We start from the raw sequence: 21006 nt of genomic DNA on the forward strand, positions 1-21006 counted from the left end.
ACCTCTCTGAGGAGGCGGCCTCTGAGCTGTTACGTTAATGACACAAAGGGACGGGCACCAGAAAATCTGAGTAGAGTGCACTGGCCAGAGGAGGCAGCAAGGGTGAAGTCAGGAGGCTGAGACCAGCCTACAATGGAGCAGCAGGAAGAAGGCCACTTTGGCCGGATGGGAGTGAGGGGAGAAGGGCGGTGGAGACAGCCGTGGGACTAGCGTGAGGCGCGACATTGAAGCAGTCACCCCCAAACTCAGTGATCGAGATGGAGAAGACAATGCAATTTTTTAAAAAATCAACATGAAAGCAAAAAGCCCCATGATGAACAAAATATCAGCATTTTAAACAAAAAACCAGATCACTAGCAGTGTCGTGCTGAGCTATCCTGGAACCTGAGGCAAAGGAAAAGTCAGTACTGCTGATCCTGTCCTTATCTGAAGTTTCGAGATGTTGTGTTTTATGGATTTTTTTGTCGCTGTTTGTCACGGGCGTCATTACTATGGAAGACGTGTCACCTCATCTCGAGATGATGGTCTCCAGAACCAGACTGCTTGAGTTCCAATTATGGCTTTACCCTTACCTGCTTAGCTGCATGCTTTCAGGCCAGTTTCTTGACCTCTCTGTACCGATTTTAACGTCAAAAAATGGGGCTAATAGTGCCTACCTCTGTGTCATTCCGAGGATTAAATGACCCAATGCAAGCAAAGGACTGAGGACAGCGCCTAGCCCACACTGGACGCGTTAGCCGTAACAGCGGGCAGTGGTACAGCCTTGGTACCCACGGAAGGATTCTAAGCGGGGAGTGTCTGCCGGCAAATCAGGCTGGGGCAGAATATATGTGGAGGCGGGTTGGAGACAGGAAGACCACAAGCTCCTAGGATGGCTAGGGAGGCGGCTGTTGCAAAACTCCAGATGAGAGATGGGAAGATGAAAGCAGCCTGGATATTGGGAGACTTGGGGGTTACTGAGCTGTGCGGGGAGGAGGATGTTGGGCCAGGTCTGGGGAGCGACGGCGGTCGGCCCCGGCTCTGGGTCACCCATCCCCGCCTCGTGTTGTTCCAGAGGGAGCTGAAGGAGCAGCTTCAGGCCCTTCAGGACAGCGAGCGGGAGCACACGGAGGCGCTGCAGCTGCTCAAGCGACAGTTGGCAGAAACCAAGGTGAGCCAGGCCTGGGCGCAGGGGCGGGTCCTGCGGGGTGGGCGGGGCGTGGGGGCGGGGCCGTCTAGGAAGAGGGGGCGGGGCGTAAAGGTGCCAAACGTATTCTGAGAGGGGCTGGGGTCGGGGTGTGGAACGGAGGCTGGGGCTCACCTGAATGTAAACGGGACAGGACCCATTCCCAGGACTGAGGGCAATGATTTGGGCTGGTGCCTGGCTTTAAGGGTAGGGCTCTTTCTCCCTTCCTGCCCTGGGTGGAAGGTGAGGTGGGACCAGGGACCCTCAGGAAAACTCCCAGTCCTGCAGGGCTGGGAGAATGTACCTGGTCTCTTTTTCCTCTCGCCTTATTAAACACGCCCACCCAGGGGCACCTGGGTGGCTCAGTTGGTTAAGCCTCCCACTTGGGTTGAGGTCGTGATCTCATGGTGAGTGGGCTTGAGCCCCAAATGGGGCTTCGGATTCTGTGTCTCCGTCTCTCTCTACCCCTCCCCCGCTTGTGATCAGTCTCTGTCTCTCTCTCTCTCTCTCTCAAGTAAATAAATAAACATTAAAAAAAACAAAACCACGCTGGCCCATTGCCAGAGGAGCCAACCCTGAGTATGTGCCCTCGAAGCCCTCCTGATGATTTGTGACCCAGCCTTTGTATCATCCCCCCTCTTAAACTCGGACAGTGGGCCAAACCCTCTAGTCTCTGGCTGCGGTGGTCTGAAAAGAAAGGCTTCTTCATGACCTGAGAAGGAGGCCCTGGATTCTGATCCAGCCACTAACTCCCTGTGTGACTTTGGCTAAACTGCATACTCTTCTGGGCCCCCAGTCTTCCCATCTGTAATGGAGACTCTGCCAAGGTCTTTGCAGCCCTGAAGTTCTAGATCCCGTGGGCTTCCTCTGAGTTCCCCCCACAGATGTCTCACCAACGGGACAAGGCTTGCTTTGATTTCTGCCCTTTCTGGGACCAAAAACTGGGGGCCAGGCCCAGCTGCTAACCTCTACAGTGATTTCAGCCTGGCCCCACTCACTAGCAGGGGTGCAGCTGCCGGCAGCAGCTGGAGCAGAGCCTTAGGAATTTTCTGGGCCTCTGAGGGGTCAGCCTGGGGCCCGGAGAGGCCATTGGAGATCCAGATCTGTGCCTCGGCTTGGCCACCAACCCGTGTGGGGTCTTGGGAAGGTCATGACAAACATTTCTTCAGAGAACATTCTGGACTGCCTGCAGGCAGGACCCTCAGCAGGCAACAGATGAGAACAGTTAGAGGACTCTAGCCTATTTGCCTCCCACAGCCTCAGTTTCCCCATCTGTCCGGTGGTTCAGCACCTCTCAGGTGAAGAGAAGCTAATGGAAGCCTCTCTGTGAATGAGAGCGGAATATTATGGTCTGGTTTTCCCCCCAGCAATCTCTTCTCTCCACTCCCCATTGTTTTTCTCCACTGACCTTTTCCTCCCCTGCTTTCCTGTCCATCTGTCTACCTCTGGGGGGTCCTGTGGGGCCAGCTCCCCCTCCAGTTCCCCCAGCCCTGCTTCCTGTCTGGACTGGGGTGTTTATACAAGAAATGCCTATGGATGCTTTGGAGGTCATATTTCACCTGGTGCCTGACTCGGCTTTCCTGCAGAGCTTGCCCCTCCAGTGGCCCAGCCTGAGGGCCTGTCTGATCTCCCTCCCCAGGCCCAGTGTTTTCTTTGGTCGGTCCTGACCAAGTGACGCATTCTTGGCAGGGTATTTTTCTGAAGCAGCCCCAATTCCTCCAAGCCCCAGTGTATTCCCAGGGATGTGGTGGGCTGGGGTACGGGCTACTTTCCCAGCCACAGCACCAGAGGGACTGGGGGTGGGGTGGGGGTGGCTCTGCCCTAGAAAGAAACTAGAATAAACGGGGCACACCGGTTGAGTGGAACCTTTCTCTGTGCGGGTAATTGTGTTTCCCATTCATTGTTTCACTGAACCCCGCGGAATGTCATCTCTATGACAGCGGGACTCCCCAGAACCTAGCACAGTGCCTCCCACACACGATCAGTAGTTGTAGAACAAGTGAGTGTGTGCGGGGGGTTGGGGGGGAGGCAACTTTTGATGGAGGAATGTTATCTCCATTTTATTGACAAGGAAACTGAGGCACAGAGAGGTTGAGGAACAAGCCTAAGGCATCACAGCTAGTAAGTGGCTAGTTGGCAGCTTACTGTCCAGTTTTGTCAGAACCTAGTTCTGCCATATTCCAGGCATGTGCTGGGGTGTCCTCAGCAAGATCTATGGCTTTGTGGTCAATAGGACAGGTAGGCGGGGAAGGGGGAGGACCTTTCAGGGACAGCCTTGAATCACGTGTGGTGGCTGGCTGTCACTCCGATGTTGTTCTTTTGAGCTGACCTCTCCCTGCCTGTCTCCCTTTTCCTACCCATCTTCTTTTGTCCTGGAGACACTAGCCCGTACCCTAAAAAGAAGACAGAGTCTGCACTCACCTCTGCAGAGCAACTTTTTGCAAGACTCTTTCCCCCTTCACCTCTCAAGCAGGTTCTGACTGCCAGCCTGTGCCAGGCCCTGGGATGGGCACAGGAAGCGCAAGGCTGAAAAAGACGTCATTCCTACCCCCGGGGGGTTCATCCACTAGCTGGAGCCACATAAAATGTGAGACTGTGTATTAGGAATATTTACAAAATGCTCTGGAGACATTTAACTATTTAACTGCCTGAAAAAGTTAGGGAGGATGTCACCGAGGAGGTAGCTTTCAAGCTGGGTCTTGCAGGATGAGTAGGAGTTTGCCTGTTGAATAAAGAGTTTGTTGGGGGTGGGGCCCATTCTAGGCAGGTGTAATTACAATGCAGTGGCACTAGAGAGGTGAGCTGGGGTCAGATTGAGGACTCTGAATGCCAGGCTAAGGAATCGAGTGTTTTACTGGTTATCAAGGAGCCAAGAAATGTTCCTAAACACAACATTGGCTTTGACCCGCTTTGCACATCAGAAGGATCACTCTGGCAGTGAATTTGTTGCCAAAGACCCAGAGTTGACTTGCGGACCGAGAGAGTTGGATGGGCTGTGGGATCCCAGGAGTATGTGTAGTTGAGGCAGGTGGAAGGATGAATGTGGTGCTCAGGAGACACTCAAGACCATGGCTAAGGACACGGGAGCCATCCTCAAAGCCATGGGGTCAAACAGGAAGGAGGCCATGTAGGTGAGAATGGAAGGAGCTGGCCCAGAGAGAGCAGCCATAGAGGTGGGAGGCAAACCAGAACCTGCCGCCGGTAGAGGGTGGCCAGTGCACCAAACACTGTCATAGAGGGGTTGAGAAGGAGCCGGAAGGGGTGGCCGTGGGATTTGGGGTCCTTGGAGGGCAGCAGCAGATGATGCAGGAAGGGCAGGCCCCGTCACCCCCGCCGTGACCCACACAGAAGCCTCAGGGTGCAGGAAGGGGCTCCGGGAGGCCACAAGCAGCCTGGCTGTTCATCCCCAGCTTCTCCCCCGCCCCCTTTGTCTGCCTGGCGCTCTGGGTGGGCATGCGCGGGGAGGCTGGCCCACTGCCAGCACTTCTTCCTGCTGCCGCGACAGGAGGGAACTGGCCCTAATTGAGCCTTTGTTGAACCTCCCACAGAGTCCTGGGCACTGAACACAGCGGGGTCTCTGACTCTGTGAACTCCCAGCCAGAATCCCACAAAGTAAAATTGCAGAGGCAGGTCCCACACGCTGCTGCTGCCTGGCCACGCTTCTGTATCCCGTGTTGTCCTGACTCCGGCTGCTCCCCACACCCCCGGTTGACATCCTGCCCCTCCTTCGGGCCCCAGCTCAGAAGCCATCTCTCAGTGAAGACTTTTAGGGTATGCCTGTTAGAATGGATCCCCTTTAATAACCAGGCTCTTTTTCTGCACTTCAGACAATGGCGTGCATTTTGTGAACATGCCCTCGCTTAGTCTTCACCAGAACCCTGCGACGTGGTTGCGTTACCCCTTTCACAGAGAAGAAAACAGGCTCAGAGACATTAGGCAACCGAGGTTTCCACAGCTAGAGACCCAGAGCTGGGATTCTCACCCAGGCTGGTGGGTACCAAAGCCTGCGCCCTGCACCACTCAGGCCCCTCCTGAGCCTGCCAATGCCCGCGGGAACAGAGAAATGTGCAAGTCCAGTCTTGCCTCCTGTGATTGTGGCTTTTGCCTCCAGCTCTTGTTTTTCAGCCAGGGGGTCTCAAGGATGAGCGACCGCCAAGGTTTGCCCGGCACATTGCAGTTTATAAAGCTCTCTGCCATCCGTGATCTCCTTGTCATCTTTGCTTGAACCCCATGTGTGATTTTTTAAATTTTAATTTTATTGTTTGTTTGTTTTTAAGACTCCATGCCCAACATGGGGCTTGAACTCACAACCCTGAGATCAAGAGTCTTATGCTGTACTGACTAAGCCAACCAGGCACCCCTGAGTGATTTTTTTTTTTTTTAAAGAAAGACCTCACTGTATCCTGGACTGAACTCAGCGTCTTTTCCTGCCCCCCTGTTCTCCCCCAGCTTCTCTGTCCCTCCCACCCCCAAGCCAGAAATCTGGGCATCATCCTCACACCTTTCTTTCCTGTACCCCTACAGCCAGCCTGTCAGTCACCGGGGCTAAAGAGACTGCCCCCAAATGTCTTTCAAGCCCACAGCCCCTCTAGTGCAAGCCTCAGTGTCTCACCCAAAGCACTTCATGAGTGTCCTGATGGGCACGTGGAAGTGTGTGCCATCCCCAGCCATGCCAGCCTGACATGCCATTGCACTTTAACAGGTGCCGTTCCCACCATGGAGTGTGCCCTTCCCCACCCTTTCCCTCGCCGTGCCAAGGCTCTCGGTTTCCTCCTCTCTCCCAGGGGTCACCCCATCTGCTCCCCCTGGCATAACCCCTGATGACTGTCCCCACAGTCTTCCACCAAAAGCTTGCGGACCACCATCGGTGAGGCCTTCGAGCGGCTGCACCGGCTACTGCGCGAGCGGCAGAAGGCCATGCTGGAGGAGCTGGAGGCGGACACGGCCCGCACGCTAACCGACATTGAGCAGAAAGTCCAGCGTTACAGCCAGCAGCTGCGCAAGGTGCAGGAGGGGGCCCAGATCCTGCAGGAGCGGCTGGCCGAAACTGACCGACACACCTTCCTGGCTGGGGTGGCCTCCCTGTCCGAGCGGTACGTGCCCGCCACCGGCTGCCTTCCCCAGACGGGCATCCCGTCCCCAGCCTGTGTGGGGAGATGGCCCTGGAGGCAGATGGGGTGGTTAGCAGAGAATTCATTCACTCACATCTTCATCAGACAGTTACGGGGCATTGGCTGTGTGCCAGAGCCTGGTCTAAGGCTTTATGTGTTTCTGTCGTTCTATATGTAATAAGTAGAATCATAGAATATTACTTACAGTACAATGTTATTTATGTTATAGTACAAGTACATATTATAGTCTTTATAATAACATTGATATTATTGATAATAAATAATATTTATATTATTATAATCCTGTTAGCTCCCTTGCTGTCATCTCCATTTCACACGTGTAGAAACAGGCACAGAGAAGCCACGTCAATTGGCCGAGGCCCCTCATCTAGTATATGACAGAGCCAGGATTCAACTCCAGGTCTCTCTTGTCCCATCGCCACCGTTAGAAATAATAACACTTAATTATCGGTCGGTTGATGATCAATACTGACAGCTAACATCACGTATTTGGTGTTGACCGTGAGCCAAGCACAGTGATAAGCATTGTACATACATGACGCCATGTAATCCTCACCACAAGCCTAGGAGGCAGGTGCTATCATAGCACCCATTTTAAAGATAAGGAAACTGAGGCTAGGAGAGGTAGGAAGTGGCGCAAGCAGGCACTTGAACCTGGGGCTGGCAGACTTTAAATACACGGCCTTGCTCCCTGTCAGCTGCCCTGAAGGTGGCTGTGGGTTCCCCCGTGTGTTGGGACAGAAATCCGGCCCCCAATGCAGCCTGCTCTCCTGCTTTCCTTCCAGGCTTAAAGGGAAAATCCATGAGACCAATCTGACTTACGAAGACTTTCCGACCTCCAAGTACACAGGCCCCCTGCAGTACACCATCTGGAAGTCCCTGTTCCAGGACATCCACCCAGGTAAGGCCCTTCCTGCCAGTTACCAACAGGGCCAACGAAGAGGCAAGGGTTATCCTGGGCAGGAGCTAAGGGTGGGGGGGGGTGGTACATCCCAGCCCAGCTGCCTGCTCTAATCACTGCCTGGGGGCAGGGCAGAGGGATGAGAAGAGTTTCTTGCTGAGCACCTACTGTGTTCCAGGGCTCGTGCTGGGCACCTGCGTAATCACTCAGCTCAGTGAGTCCTCATACAACCATGAGGTCGGTTCCATTAGTGTATCCATTCTCCAGATGAAGAGACTGAGGCATTGGACAGTTCATTCATCCATCCTATACATTCAGCACATATCAAACCCCCTGCTTCACACCACGTGCTAGTCTAAGTGTTGGAGATGTAGCCGTGAGCAACACAGGCAAAAGGTCCCTGCCTTTGTGGATCTTACATCATAAGGAGAGAGAAAATAAAAGTAAATAAGTAAATTCCATAGTTCATTAGATAAGGATAAAAGATAAGGAAGGGAGCGAGGGGATGTTGAGGTAGGATAGAGATTTTAGGTGGAGGACCCAGTTAGAAGACCTCACCGAGAAGGAAGCATAGAAGTAAAGGCCTGGGGGCAGCTGGGAGGCTCACTCAGTTGGGCGTCTGACTCTTGATTTCAGCTCAGGTCGTGATCTCACAGTTTGTGGAGCTGAGTCCCACGTTGAGCTCTGCACTGACAGTGCGGAGCCTGCTTGGGATTCTCTCTCTCTCCCTCTCTCTCTCTGCTCATTCTTTCTCTCTCTCACTTCCCCGGCTTTCTCTCAAAAATAAATAAATACTGAAAAAAAAAAAAAAAGAAGAAGAAGTAAAGGCCTGAAGGAAGAAGGAGAGTGATCCATGCAGGTTTCTGAGGGAAGAGTGTTCCTGGCGGTGGGGATAGCAAGTACAAAGGCCCTGAGGCAGAGCAAGCCTGACGTGTACAAGGAACAGTGAGGAGACTCATGTGGCTAGAGTAGAAGAGAGTAGAGGTGAGGAGGTCAGGGAGGCAGCAGTGGCCAGCCCATGAGGGCCTACAGGCCAGCGTGAGAACTTCAGATTTCACGCTGAGTGAGATGGGAGCCGTTGGAGGGTTTGGGGACAGGCAGTGACGTAAGCTTAACTTCCTAGCGGCTCCCTCTTGCTGCTGGGTTGGGACCGGACTGAAGGGGATGGAGGGTGGAGGCTGGGAAACTGGTGGAGGCTACCACAATACTGCAGGCGAGGTGATGGTGGCTTGGAGCAGGGTGATGGCAGTGGAGGTAGAAAGGAGTGATCAGATTTAAGATATATTCTGAAGGGAGAGCCGACAGGATTTGCTAACGAATGGGAGAGAACTGGGGTGGGAGAGAAAGAAGACAAGGAAACTACAGCGATTTGGGCTGAGGTGCCTGGAAGGACAGAGCTGTAAGCGTGTGAGGTCTGCAGTACCGATGAGATGTCCAAGTGCAGGTGTAGAGAAGGCAGTTGGGATGACACGTGCAGTACAGGACAAGGGTCAGGGCAGTGTCGGCATCGCGTGGACAGTATTTGATGAGCCTAGGTGAGATCACCTAGAAAGTGAGAGTGGAGAGAAGAGAGATGAAGTCACTCTAAACTTTGGAGCCCTGGGGCACTCCTAGAGGTCAGGGACAGGAGGGAGACCCAGCCAAGAGGACCAGGAAGGAGCAGCCAGGGAAGTGGGAGGGGAACCTGGGTGAGTCCTGGAAGCCAAGTAGAGAGTGGCTAATGGCAACAAAGGCCGCTAAGCCAAGTGAGAGAACCCGGAACTGACTGTTCTCTGGCAACATGGAGGTCTTCAGTGACAAGAGCTTTGGTGGAGCCACAGGAGCCTAAGCCGGATAGGAAGCTGTCCGAGAGAGAGAAAGGGACATGAGGCATCTGGGTGGCTCAGTCAGTTGATTTGATTTGGCTGAGCATCCAACTTGGTTTCAGCTCAGGTCATGATCCCAGGGCCGTGGGATCGAGCCCTGCATTGGGCTCCAGGCTGAGCGTGGAGCCTGCTTGGAATTCTCCCTCTCTCTCTCTCTCTCTCTTCACCCCCCCCCCCCCGCCTTCACTCATGCTTGCTTGCACACGCACTCCTCTCTAAAAATTAAAAAAAGAGAGAATGGGAGGGGAGCGAGTGGAGACAGTGCTTTCAAGGAGTTTTATTTAAGGGAAGGAGCGAGAAGGCGGCAGAGGCTGTTGAAGGTGGGAGAAGTAACAGCCTATCTGTGGGTGATGAGAAAGACCCAGTGGCAAAACCGAGGATGCAGGGCAGAGAGAGGTGCTGCAGGGACAGCCAGGAGTGGGGTCTGCTGCTGCCTCTTCTGACAGCTCATCTTCAGGAGCCCAGAGGAGAGAGAATAAATGGGCAGCGGTGGGAGCTTGAGGGAACTCTCTGCCCATAGCCTCCCCTTTCCTAGCGAGGTAGGAAGCAAGGTCATCCGCTGAGATGATGATGGGCGAGAGGAGGTAATGGGAGGTTTGCTGGGAAGAAGGTCTGAACAGGTTTCTAGTAGAGTGAGTAGACCCTGGGACCCGAAATCATACAACCTACAAAGGCACCACGTCCTTTAGAGGTAAGACAAGGATATAAAGGGGAATCCTCCCTCAGAGGTCGGCACTATTATTATCCTCATTTTTTCAGATGAGAAAGCAGGCACAGAGCTGTTAGGAACAGATGTCTGAACCAGGCGCTGAAGGCTGATGGCTTTGCCACTCGGGGAAGGCTGGGGCCTGGTGGTGCCTCCAGACTGTCCCCAGTGTGGGGAGCTGCATGGGCAAAGGCAGTGGGGGAGGAGCATGAATGAACCCAGGATGCTCATGATCGGGCCTTCCAGGTAGGGATGGAGAGAGGCTGAAGGCACCACTGAGCGTGTGAATGCTGGACAGGGATGGGGGGTTGGTTCCCTGTAGGTGGCTGAGGACCACACTTGATGTATCAATACTGATTTCCCAGGAGTGAAGGGACAGCTCCTGGTACTTTTTTTTTTATTAATTTTTTTAAAAAATATTTATTTTTAAAAAATTTTTGTAATGTTTATTTGTTTTTTGAGAGAGAGAGGGGCAGACTGCAAGCAGGGGAGGTGCAAAGAGAGAGAGACAGAGACAGAATCAGAAGCAGGTGCCAGGCTCTGAGTTGTCAGCACAGAGCCCAACGTGGGGCTCAAAGTCACAAACCGTGAAATCATGACCTGAGCCGAAGTCAGATGCTTAAATGACTGAGCCACCCAGGCGCACCCCCCCCCACACACACACAAAAATTATTTATTTGTGAGAGAGAGAGTGTGTGAGGAGGGGAGGGGCAGAGAGAAAGGGAGACACAGAATCTGAAGCAGGCTCCAGGCCCCAAGCTGTCAGCACAGAGCCAGACACAGGGCTCAAACTCACAAACTGTGAGATCATGACCTGAGCCGAAGTCAGACACTTAACCAACTGAACCACCCAGGCACCCCATTCCTGGTACTCTTAAATCTGGATCTGTGCCTAGTCTGGGGAAGGGCGCATTTTCCAGCAGACTGGGGGGACTCTGGGTTATCCTCTTGGGGTCCTTCTGGCCTCTATGTGCTCCTAGACGTGGAGGGACCTCCACACTGAGACCCAGCAGGATGAGGGCCACACATGGGTGAAACTGCATAACTCAAGGAGGCAAGAAGCGCGTCCCCCACCATTGACCCAGGGCAGCCCCTCGGGCAGCTGGTCTCAGGAGCTCTGTCTCGGCTACCACCCGCTGCGTCCTTGTGACAGCTTAGAGAGGCAATCCAGGCACCTCGGCCTGACGATCCAGGCCCTATAAGACCTGTGCCCTGCCATTCTCTCATTCTCCCCTCCACATCATACTCAGCCACACCGAACCATCTTCTGGTCTTAAATGAGCCATATTCTCCCTCCTCCACTTTCACACATGCTGCTCCCTTGTGCCCTCTACACAAACCTCAGGCTTTGATGACTAACTCCTACTCCCCTTCATGTCTTAGTTTATAAACACCTCCTCTGGGAAGCCTTCCTGGGTTTCTTCAGGTAGCCCTGCACTTTTCTGATCTCATTCTTTTGTCAATGTGTGTGTAGCTGTCTGTGTCGCTAGACTTTTAGCTCAGGGTCAGGCCTGGGTCTAATTCATCACCGTAGATCCCTAGAGCAGCCAGCACGGTAAATGTTTGTGGAAAAGTAAATAAAGAAATGAATGAATCCGAGTCTCAGTTCTGCTACTAGAATAAAGTAGGTACTCAGTAAGTATTTTTGAATGGAACTTGCCACACGTCCTGAACAAGTCACTTCTCCTCTGAGCCTCAGTTTCCTCCTCTGTAAAATAGGGATGTTAGCCCCTTCCCAACTCCCTCACAAGTGAGTAAATGGATGTGGGAACTTGCTGGTTGCCCCAGAGCAGGGTTTCTCAACATCAGCACTGTTGACATTTGGAGCTGGATAATTCCTTATTTAGGGGGCTGTCCTGTGCATGATAGGATGTTCAGCAGCATTCCTGGTATCTACCCAACTGGATGCTCCCCTCCCCAGTTTTGACAACCAAAAATGTCTCCAGACATTGTCCAATGGCCCCTGCGAGGCAAATCGCCCCAGTTGAGAACCACTGACCCAGAGAAAACTGCGTGGAAGAGGGGCTGAAGGAGCAGTAGTCTGTGCCCTGAACATCCTGCCAAGGATAGCGGTCCCTGGGGAGTTCAGAGACCAGTGACCTGGTTAGCCAGGCCCCTTCCTTTGTCTGTAGGGCCTGTGAAGTCACTATGGCTCCTCCGCCAGCACCAAGGCCCTTTATGTCCAGGTGGGAGGGGCAGGCGCCCCCAGGGAACTAGCCCATGGATTCTAGCAGCTTCCTGCCTGCCCTGCTTCCAGTTTGGGCTTCCTATTGGGTCATCTGAGAACTCCATTTAGCACCTGTCACTCCCCTTGCTTTGGAACCTCCACTCTCTACCCACCACCCACCCCCTGTCCCCACCCTTCAGCCGACATTGGAAACCCTCCAACTGCCTGGCCTGATTGCTGCTGCCCCCAAGCACAAACTTTCTCCCCAGCCAGACCAGGTGGCCTCTGCTCCCAGGACACCAGACACTGCCTGCCTTCTTTGCTTTTACCATCTGCCTCTTCTGGGCGGCTCGCCCCTCCCCCTGCTCACCTGAATCCAGTCATTTGTGGGTTCCAGCGTGCTCACCACCTAGCTGTGTAGCCCAGGGCAAATCACTGCCCTCTCTGGGCCAGTTTTCTCCTCTGTAAAACAGGGATGGAGAAGATGTGATTTACCTCCCAGCCTAGGGATAAGAATTAAATAAAATTATCTATTTGTGATAATAATCCTGGAACTTAGTAAGAACTTGATACTTGTTTATCATTATTATAATGACAAATCAGTTGGTTCCTCAGTCTTGCTGAGCAGGCTTTCTGGAGCCACACAGAGGGAAGAACATGGTGTGACAAGGCTTTAACTCAAGTTCCAAATCTACTTCCACCCCAAGTGGCAACCTGAGCAGGCCACTTAACTCAGAGAAGTCTCCTTGGAGCCTCAGTTTCCTCTTCTGGAAAATGGGATGGTAACTTGCACTCCTAGGGCTGCTGTGGTATTCCCATGAACCAGTGGGTGTGAACGTGTTTCTCAAATGCCAGTATGGCGCAGAGGGGGCCGAAGAGGTGGGAGAACTGGGGCAGCAGATTATGTAAGGGCCTGGCCAGAGGAAAGAGCTGGCAGCGTCTCCTGTCCTATCAGGCTTCTGAAGGGTCAAGCCACTGTCCTTGAGAACAAAGAGGAACCAGCCGTCTGCTGCCAAGTGATAGTACTTGACTAGGGGGTTTCTCTGCTGCTTGGGCCTGTGATGTGTGGTTGAAGATGGCCAGAACACATTTTCCTGGGGACTCCACAGTCCATGCCCGCCCTAAATGCCTTTGACCTCGAGGTCTCAGGCTTAAATGGGCTGCTTCAATACCTGCTTTTTGTTTTTATAAAACAGTGTGTCAGGACCTAGAAAAGAGCTCTGATCTGTACTATAGTGAACCCCAGGGGACTGGTTTGTTTTGCTGAGGTCTGGCACTTCTCCCAAGGATAAAGGATGGGTGGAGGGATTGCCAGTCTCCACCCCGGACTGACGTCTCAGAGCGGAGAAAAGGTGTTGCTAGGCCCCCTTCTAGGTCTGTCTGTGGTCTGAAGGCTGTTACTCCTGCCAGCCGTCGCCTCAGGGAGGGTGGGAAGGAGGCCTGGAAGACAGAACCTCTGTTTATGAGGAGATGGGAGACCCTGGAGGTGGACCCCAGCCTGTCCTTTGGAGTGTAAAAAGCTTCTGAGAATCAGGCCACGCCCTATGCCAATAAGAATACCAGGCCCCGCCCCTAGCCCTACCCCTGAGATGTGGAACCCAGCACCCAGTTATCAGGCCCCTCCCCCACCTAGTCCCGCCTCTACTGCCAGCACTGCCCAATGAACAGCAGACCCCGCCCCTAGGCCCACCCAATGAGTGGCGGGCCCTGCCCTCACCCAGTCCCCTGGGCTTCCAAGCTGAGGCTCCACGCCCAAGGAGCTGGCACTCTACGCAGTCAGGATTTCCTCTGCACTGCAGGCTCATCTTTGTGGGCCCAATCTCAGAACCACTGAGAGCCCACTTGGCTGCCTCCTGGAGCGCCCTCCCCACTCGTCGGTGGCACTGGAAGTGGCCCACGTTGCCCCACATTAGGCTTGAGAGTCTGGGGCTGAGCCCTCCATCTGGTGTGCTAGTGTCTCCGCCCCTCCCCCCGCCCCGTCGCACGGTCCTTCTGCCCTGAGCTGCAGTTCCTGCCTGTTGCTGACCTCCTAGATCATCCTGAGCACCACAGGCTCCCGCGTGGCACTCAGAACTGCCGCTGCCCACACCTTGGCTTTGTGCGTGCTCTAACCCTTCCTCTGTACACGCCTGAGTGTGACCCGCATTCCACAGCCGGGAGGAGTGGCCCATCTGTGTCTAATTAGATTTTTCTTTCCCTTACCTCCCTTCACACATAACTTCCGACACCTCCCTCCACCTCTCACCTCCTGACCCCACTGTGGGAATTCCTACATTCCATGTGGCAGGAGCCTCTGGTTCTGACAGGCTGCCCTGTGACCGCTCGGACCACAGGGTAAAATATATGTCCACTGATCCAGTGTCTTCCTTCCCCTGACTCCCCCTCTTCCATGTCCCTGGATAGAGAATTGTGATTCCACTGACTGACCCCTCTATTCACAGGGCTAATTGTTTCCATGCATCCCTCTGAGTTCAAAGAACAGGAAAGGAGAATGTAAAATGCAAAACTAAATTTACTCCTAACGGAGCTCGTGGAAAGAGCTCGATGTAAGTCAACGGTCAGCTTTGTTAGTGGCCTTGTGAACGGGAGCACCAGTTCAGAAACTGGCTGTTGCTCCCTGTTGGTGACAGTTGCCACCACTGAGGCGTTTTATTTCCGTGCATGCGTGCAGCCAACAGAGGTGATAGAAGGAGGGGGTAAGGCTCCAGCCAAGTGTAGTCATGCTCCTGCTTCACCAGATAACGAAACCGCCAGAGAGCAGGATGAAGAAATTGTTCGCTCCCGGGTACTGGCAGCAGGATTCCTTTTCCTCACCGTTCCTCGCCTCTGTCTTGCTCTGGCCTGGAAATGGTCATCCAGGCTCAGGAAGGCCACTTCCAGGTTCTCCATCTTCTGGTTGGGCATCAGCTCCGTCACGGAGGAGAGAGTAAATAGAACCGTTGGCATGAGAGTGCATGAGACTCTGAGAGCCAGACCTGCTAAGCCAGTGTGGCCAGCCCGGAACAGGATGACCCAGCCTGTGCTACCTGTCCACGAGAACACAAGCAAGGGCCAGTTTAATTTGGTGAGCCTTTCTGGAAACGCTCACCATGCCTGTCTCTCTGCTGGGCACCGGGCGCACAAGGGACAGCCTATCTGCATGGTACACAGCCCTTACCCTCCTGGTGCAAATGGTGCAAAAAGATGTGGGCACAGAAGACAATACCCCTTATATAACCAGAACACAAAATTAAGGAATTTCAGAAGAAAGAGCAACCAGGGAGCAACCACCTTCCTGTGGGCAACCAGGAAGGCTTCTCACAAGATGGGCCCTGGAGTTGAGCCTCATGCAGAGGTGATTACAACAAGCAGGGAGGAGGCAGTGGAGGGGCAGTCCGGGTGAAGGTGTCGGGGCTGCGTGTGGTGGAAGTGACGTGTGACAGGTAGAGCTGGGGCTGGATTGCACATGACCTCGCTTAGTCCTCGCCCTGCCTTTGAGTGCTGGGTGACCTGAGATTAGTCACCTCTCCTCCCTGGGTCTCATTTTCCCCATCTGTCAAGTGGAAGAGTCGGCCTAGAATCCATGGTTTTCCGCTTTTTCAGACCTGTCACCTACATTTCATAACAAATAGTTTGCAATGTCTCAAAGGTAATAATAACCTTTCCACAACTGCACTATGTATATAAACTTGAGAAACTGTATATATACAGGTATGTATATACATACTCTGATGACAATGTAAAGGAAAAATAGAAGGAAATGATTTATAATAAAATATTGTGTATGCCAATCTGTACATGCTCACTCACAGCCACAGTGGAAAACATAATGAAGCAGTCAGGTGCTCACACCGTAGATGAAACACGACTGTGCCTCACATATGGTCCACAACAGGTAGGTTATATGAGTCAGTGGCATTTTTCTCAGACATATACTTTCCCGAAAAGTGAACAATTCTCAGCAAAGTTCCAAACAAACCAAGTTCAGTCTCCCCTCAGTTTACATGGTAGTAATACTCAGTCTGTTAAAACTGTACAAAATGATTTCCTTCCCGGGGCACTTGGGTGGCTCAGTCGGTTAAGCATCCAACTTCAGTTCGGGTCATGATCTCCTGGCTTGTGGGTTCAAGTCCCCCGGTAAGGCTCTGTGCTGACAGCTCAGAGCCTGTAGCCTGCTTCGGATTCTGGGTCTCTGTCTCTCTCTGCCCCTCCCCTGCTCACGTTCTCTCTCTCTCTTTCTCTCTCTCTTTCTCTATCAAAAATAAACATAAAAACTTTAAAAAAAGATTTCCTGTTTATACATAAAAGGGAGTTAAGTTGTAATTTTAGGTCATTATAAAAGTGATTTTTCATCCACATGATTGTCTGCTTGAGCATTTGAAAATTTATGGGTGGCAAAGGGGTCGTGGGACTTCCCTGTGCATTTCATTCAGGGCATTTAAAAATTTTTTTTAATTTTTTTAATGTTTATTTTTTTAATGTTTTTTTATTTTTAATTTTAATTTTTTTGATGTTTATTTTTGAGAGAGAGACAATGCAAGCTGGGGAGGGGCAGAGAGAGAGGGAGACAGAATCCAAAGCAGGCTCCAGGCTCTGAGCTGTCAGCACAGAGCCCGACCCGGGGCTCAAACTCACGAGCTGTGAGATCCTGACCTGAGCCAGAGTCGGATGCTTAACCAACTTGAGTCACCCAGGCGCCCCTCATTCAGGGCATTTAGATGCATGGATCCCACCTACTGAGAAAACCCACACCCCACCCCACAGATTTCCTTATCCCCCAGTCCCAGGGTGATTACCAGCACCTGGGATAATCTTTAAGCTCTCTCAGTTCTGAAGTTCCCTAATTCTGGATTTCATTATGGTTTACTCAGCAAACTTTTGTGGGGTGCCCACTATGTCCTTGCCCCAGGCATTGGCAACGAACAAGCAGCCACAGCTTCTGCTCCCCTGCAGCCAGGCTTAAATCTGGAAGGACTTCAGCTATCGCCCTTCCATTTTACAGAGGAGGAAGCTGAGGACCAGAGAGGGCAGGCATCACATGTGTTCAGCATCACACAGCCTCCTGGGCACCAACCAGAACCTGGCCCTCGGGGAGACACCACAGAGTGGATCCCCAACCTTCTCCCCACTTATCTTTCCTCCCTCCTCCGCCCCCTGCAGTGCCCGCCGCCCTGACCCTGGACCCGGGCACTGCCCACCAGCGCCTGATCCTGTCCGACGACTGCACCATCGTGGCCTATGGCAACCTGCACCCACAGCCGCTGCAGGACTCGCCAAAGCGCTTCGACGTGGAGGTGTCGGTGCTGGGCTCCGAGGCCTTCAGCAGCGGCGTCCACTACTGGGAGGTGGTGGTGGCGGAGAAGACCCAGTGGGTGATCGGGCTGGCCCACGAGGCGGCCAGCCGCAAGGGCAGCATCCAGATCCAGCCCAGCCGCGGCTTCTACTGCATTGTCATGCATGATGGCAACCAGTACAGTGCCTGCACCGAGCCCTGGACGCGGCTCAACGTCCGCGACAAGCTCGACAAGGTGGGCGTGTTCCTGGACTACGACCAAGGCCTGCTCATCTTCTACAACGCCGACGACATGTCCTGGCTCTACACATTCCGCGAGAAGTTCCCGGGCAAGCTCTGCTCCTACTTCAGCCCGGGGCAGAGCCACGCCAACGGCAAGAACGTGCAGCCGTTGAGGATCAACACGGTCCGCATCTAGGACGGCGCAGGGAGCCCACAGGGGCCACCTGGGCCACGGCCACCAGCAAGAGCTCTGCCCAGGGGACAGAGGCCAGGACTCCGGTCCAGTGTAGCCCCCACACCCCGTGAGGCCTCGGGCTGGGTGTTTACCCTTCAGCCTCCATTTCCCTTCTATATTGGTGGTCATGCTCCATGATTCTTAAATGCCATCAGCATTGGTGTCCTGTAGTTCTGACCTTGATGGGGAGGCAGCTTTGGTCCCAGGATGTGACATGGCTTCTCCTCAGGGCGGCCCCTGCCCAGCCCTCATCCCCATCCTCTGGGCGGCGGGGAGGGGGAGCTTCTCCCTGTCTCCCTCCTGCCCACATGCCCTGACCTCAGGATGTGTCAAGAGTGTTGCCAGCAGTTGGCAGCCTGAAAGATACATGAAACCCACTTATGCTTCCAGGTCTAAGACTTGCCCGGCACCCCACCGTGGGCCATTTGACCCTTGATCCCAGCCCACAGTGGACACAGGCTGTAGCTGGTCCTAGGGTTCCCGAGAACCACCTCTCCTTCTACCTCTGGACCAAGAGCTTTATGGTTCCTGTTTCTCCCACTGACCTGCAGGTAGAGATGATGCTGTGGCCTGTGGGAGGCACCCGGTCACTGAACCCACATGTTACAGTCGCTGTGCCACCAACTTCCAGCCCGCGGGTCTAAAATCAGGATGATGGCACGCAAGGCTGATGCAGAGCCCGGTAGCCTAAAAGCAGCTGCAGGACACGCATCACTGGGTGATGGAGGTCTCCAGAGGCTTAAATAAGGGTCCAAACCGGCCTCTGTGACCAGGCTTAGGGTGCGGGGAGGCTGAGGGGAACACTTGTCTCAGGCGAGCACTGGGACAGGCTGTTGGCTGGGACTTCCCATCAGGCTTGGCGTCTGTCTCAGTTAGGATCCTGTTGCAGAAAACAAGAGCTGCTTTAGCTAGTTTAATTTGACAGCATTTATTATCACATCCCTGATTTGCAAAATCATTGGAAGGGCTGGAGGAGCAGACTCCTTGCTGAATTTCCAGGAACAACTTGCAGCTCCCACCTGCAGGAAGCCACTGCATCAGGAAGCTGCTGACCGCAGAACTGTGTTCCCTCCACTGCTGGCCGGGCCGGCAAATTGGTGTCCTGAGGCTTGCCTCTGTCCCACTCAGTTTAGTTCTCAAATCCAAATCTCTGTGAGGGATACTGTTGGGGAAACATAAATCAGATCCAGAACTTTGGCGGCAAGGGTGCCTGGGAAACGTAGTTTTCTTTCTTCTCACTGCAGCCATGCAAAAAGGCCCGGAAGGATGTTTAGGTGTTGAACAAGCCCATCCACAGTTTTTGTCACTGGAGTTCACCTCCAGGCCTTGGCTTTGAAGCAGCAGAGCCTCCACGTGTCCTGCTCCGTGGCCCTGTCCCTGCCCGAGGGCAGGAGCCCAAGAGGTGGATCTATCCGCAGCACTGGCCGAATGTCTCAAGCCTTCACTTCGCTCTCTAGTCCTGGAGCCTAGATTCTGAGCTTGTGGGGTCCCTGACCACCCTCATCCCAAAGGAGCCAGACTAGCTGAACTTGGGGGGCTCCCACCTCACAACTGCTGCCCATTGGGGTCCCCTGTGGGCAGGAGGAATCCTCATTCTCACCTCACCCCTTCATCTACCAGAAGCTGGGCCACCCCCCAGCAGTATTTTTATTTTAAATGTTTCCCATTTTGTGAGTTATGATGAATTTGTATTAAATTAAAGTTACAGAATGTCAGTGGTCAGTTCTATTCATTTTGACAAAGGCCTGCCTTTTCTGTCCCAGGTGGTATTCATGTATTAACATGGCTAATCCACAAAGCAAACCTACTGGGTATGTAATATTATGCCCACTTTACAGAGGTGGAAAATGAGGTTCAGAGAGAAGACATGACTTGCCCACAGTCCCAAGTCCATGCTGGGAAGCAGTGGAACTTGGATTAGAACGGAGTTCTAGGGGCGCCTGGGTGGCTCAGTCGGTTAAGCATCCAACTTCGGCTCAGGTCACGATCTCACTGTCCGTGAGTTCGAGCCCCGCGTCGGGCTCTGTGCTGACAGCTCGGAGCCTGGAGCCTGCTTTACAGTCTGTGTCTCCCTCTCTCTCTGACCCTCCCCTATTCATGCTCTGTCTCTCTGTGTCTCAAAAATAAATAAAAACGTAAAAAAATTAAAAAAAAAAAAAAAAGAACGGAGTTCTAAAGCCAGCACTCACATCACAACTTACTTGTCAGGGAAGACTGGCAGTCTGCCTGGAGGAGGGGGTCATGGCAGCCTTGAGAGCAGAGGGGAGCTCTTGAGACCGTGCCATGGTCTCTTGAATTCTATAAGAGTGCCTGGCCTTGAATCCGAGCTCCATTGCTGTGTGACTTTAGAGAAATGGCTTAGCCTCTCTAGGCCTCAGTTTTTCCACAGAGAAAATGAGGGTAATAACACCCATCTCATATGATTTATTGGTAAGCTGCTAAATGCAGTGCACTTAGGGAGGTCCTGCCTCCCACTCTACCTGTCTCCAGGAGTCAGTGCCCTAAGACACCTGACCTTAAGGAGTCTATCTTCCTCCTTATGCCTTGTGTGGAGTGTGGGACTACCTAAGCCAGAAATGTCCCCAGGTCTGCTGTGTACAGGGAGGTCCATCCTACCTCTGACTCATGGGGAAGGAGTCTGACCAGGAGTCAGGCAGGGCCCTGCATATGGACAGATGAGCTGTGTACACTCTAAGTGGCAAAGCCCTGGGCCCCCCACAGCTGAGAAACAGGAGTCCTGAGCCTAGTCTTAGTTCTGTGCTGACTCATTTTGTACCCTGAAGGCCCTTTCCTCAGTCTTGTCCCCTGCAGATGAAGGGGGTTACACTGGATGCTCCCTGAGGCTCCAGATGGATCTTCGCCTATACCTGGAGCTGGAGAGAGAGGAGAAGGAACCACCCCAGTTGTTGAATTGCTTGGAGTTCTAGAAAAAGGGGCATGAACAAGGATTGGGGGGATTGGCAGGAGCAGAAGGAAAGGTCTCTGATCGGCTGATGGAGAGCACCCAGCTTGGGGGGAGGTGATTTTGAGACTAAAGTATCCCCAACCCGCCTGCCCCACTGGCTGCCCCAAAGCCATGTCCCTCCATCTTTGCTCAGTGCATCTGTCTTCTGGGGAGGCAGTACCCCCTCCACAGTCCTTCTTACCCTTCCCCTACTCAGCCTTGGCACAAGGTCCAAGAAGTGGTGGCCACTTCCCGGTATTTACTCTCCATTTCCTAGTGTCTGGGAGTAACTGTAGGGAGCTAATTTGCACACCTAACTTGGGACTCTGGGAAATCAGTGCATCTCCCTGGCTCCATACCATTGTGCATTTGTGCAATTGTGAGTCAAGCCTCAACT

The 21006-nt window shown here is 53.2% G+C and overlaps 1 protein-coding gene across 2 annotated transcripts in view; it reads left to right on the forward strand.

Moving 5' to 3' along the window:
• Positions 1-19375, forward strand: part of TRIM62 (tripartite motif containing 62) — a 31532-nt gene extending 12157 nt beyond the window's left edge. For both annotated transcript variants that reach the window (XM_049617544.1, XM_049617545.1), the window contains exons 2-5: positions 1055-1150; positions 6002-6258; positions 7083-7198; positions 17076-19375. In XM_049617544.1, the coding sequence (XP_049473501.1) occupies positions 1055-1150; positions 6002-6258; positions 7083-7198; positions 17076-17626 (1020 nt within the window). In that variant the 3' untranslated portion in view covers positions 17627-19375. The remainder of the gene's footprint in view (positions 1-1054; positions 1151-6001; positions 6259-7082; positions 7199-17075) is intronic.
• The last annotated feature ends 1631 nt before the right edge of the window (positions 19376-21006 follow it).

Source organism: Panthera uncia (assembly GCF_023721935.1).
Source record: "Panthera uncia isolate 11264 chromosome C1 unlocalized genomic scaffold, Puncia_PCG_1.0 HiC_scaffold_4, whole genome shotgun sequence".
Taxonomy (NCBI): domain Eukaryota; kingdom Metazoa; phylum Chordata; class Mammalia; order Carnivora; family Felidae; genus Panthera; species Panthera uncia.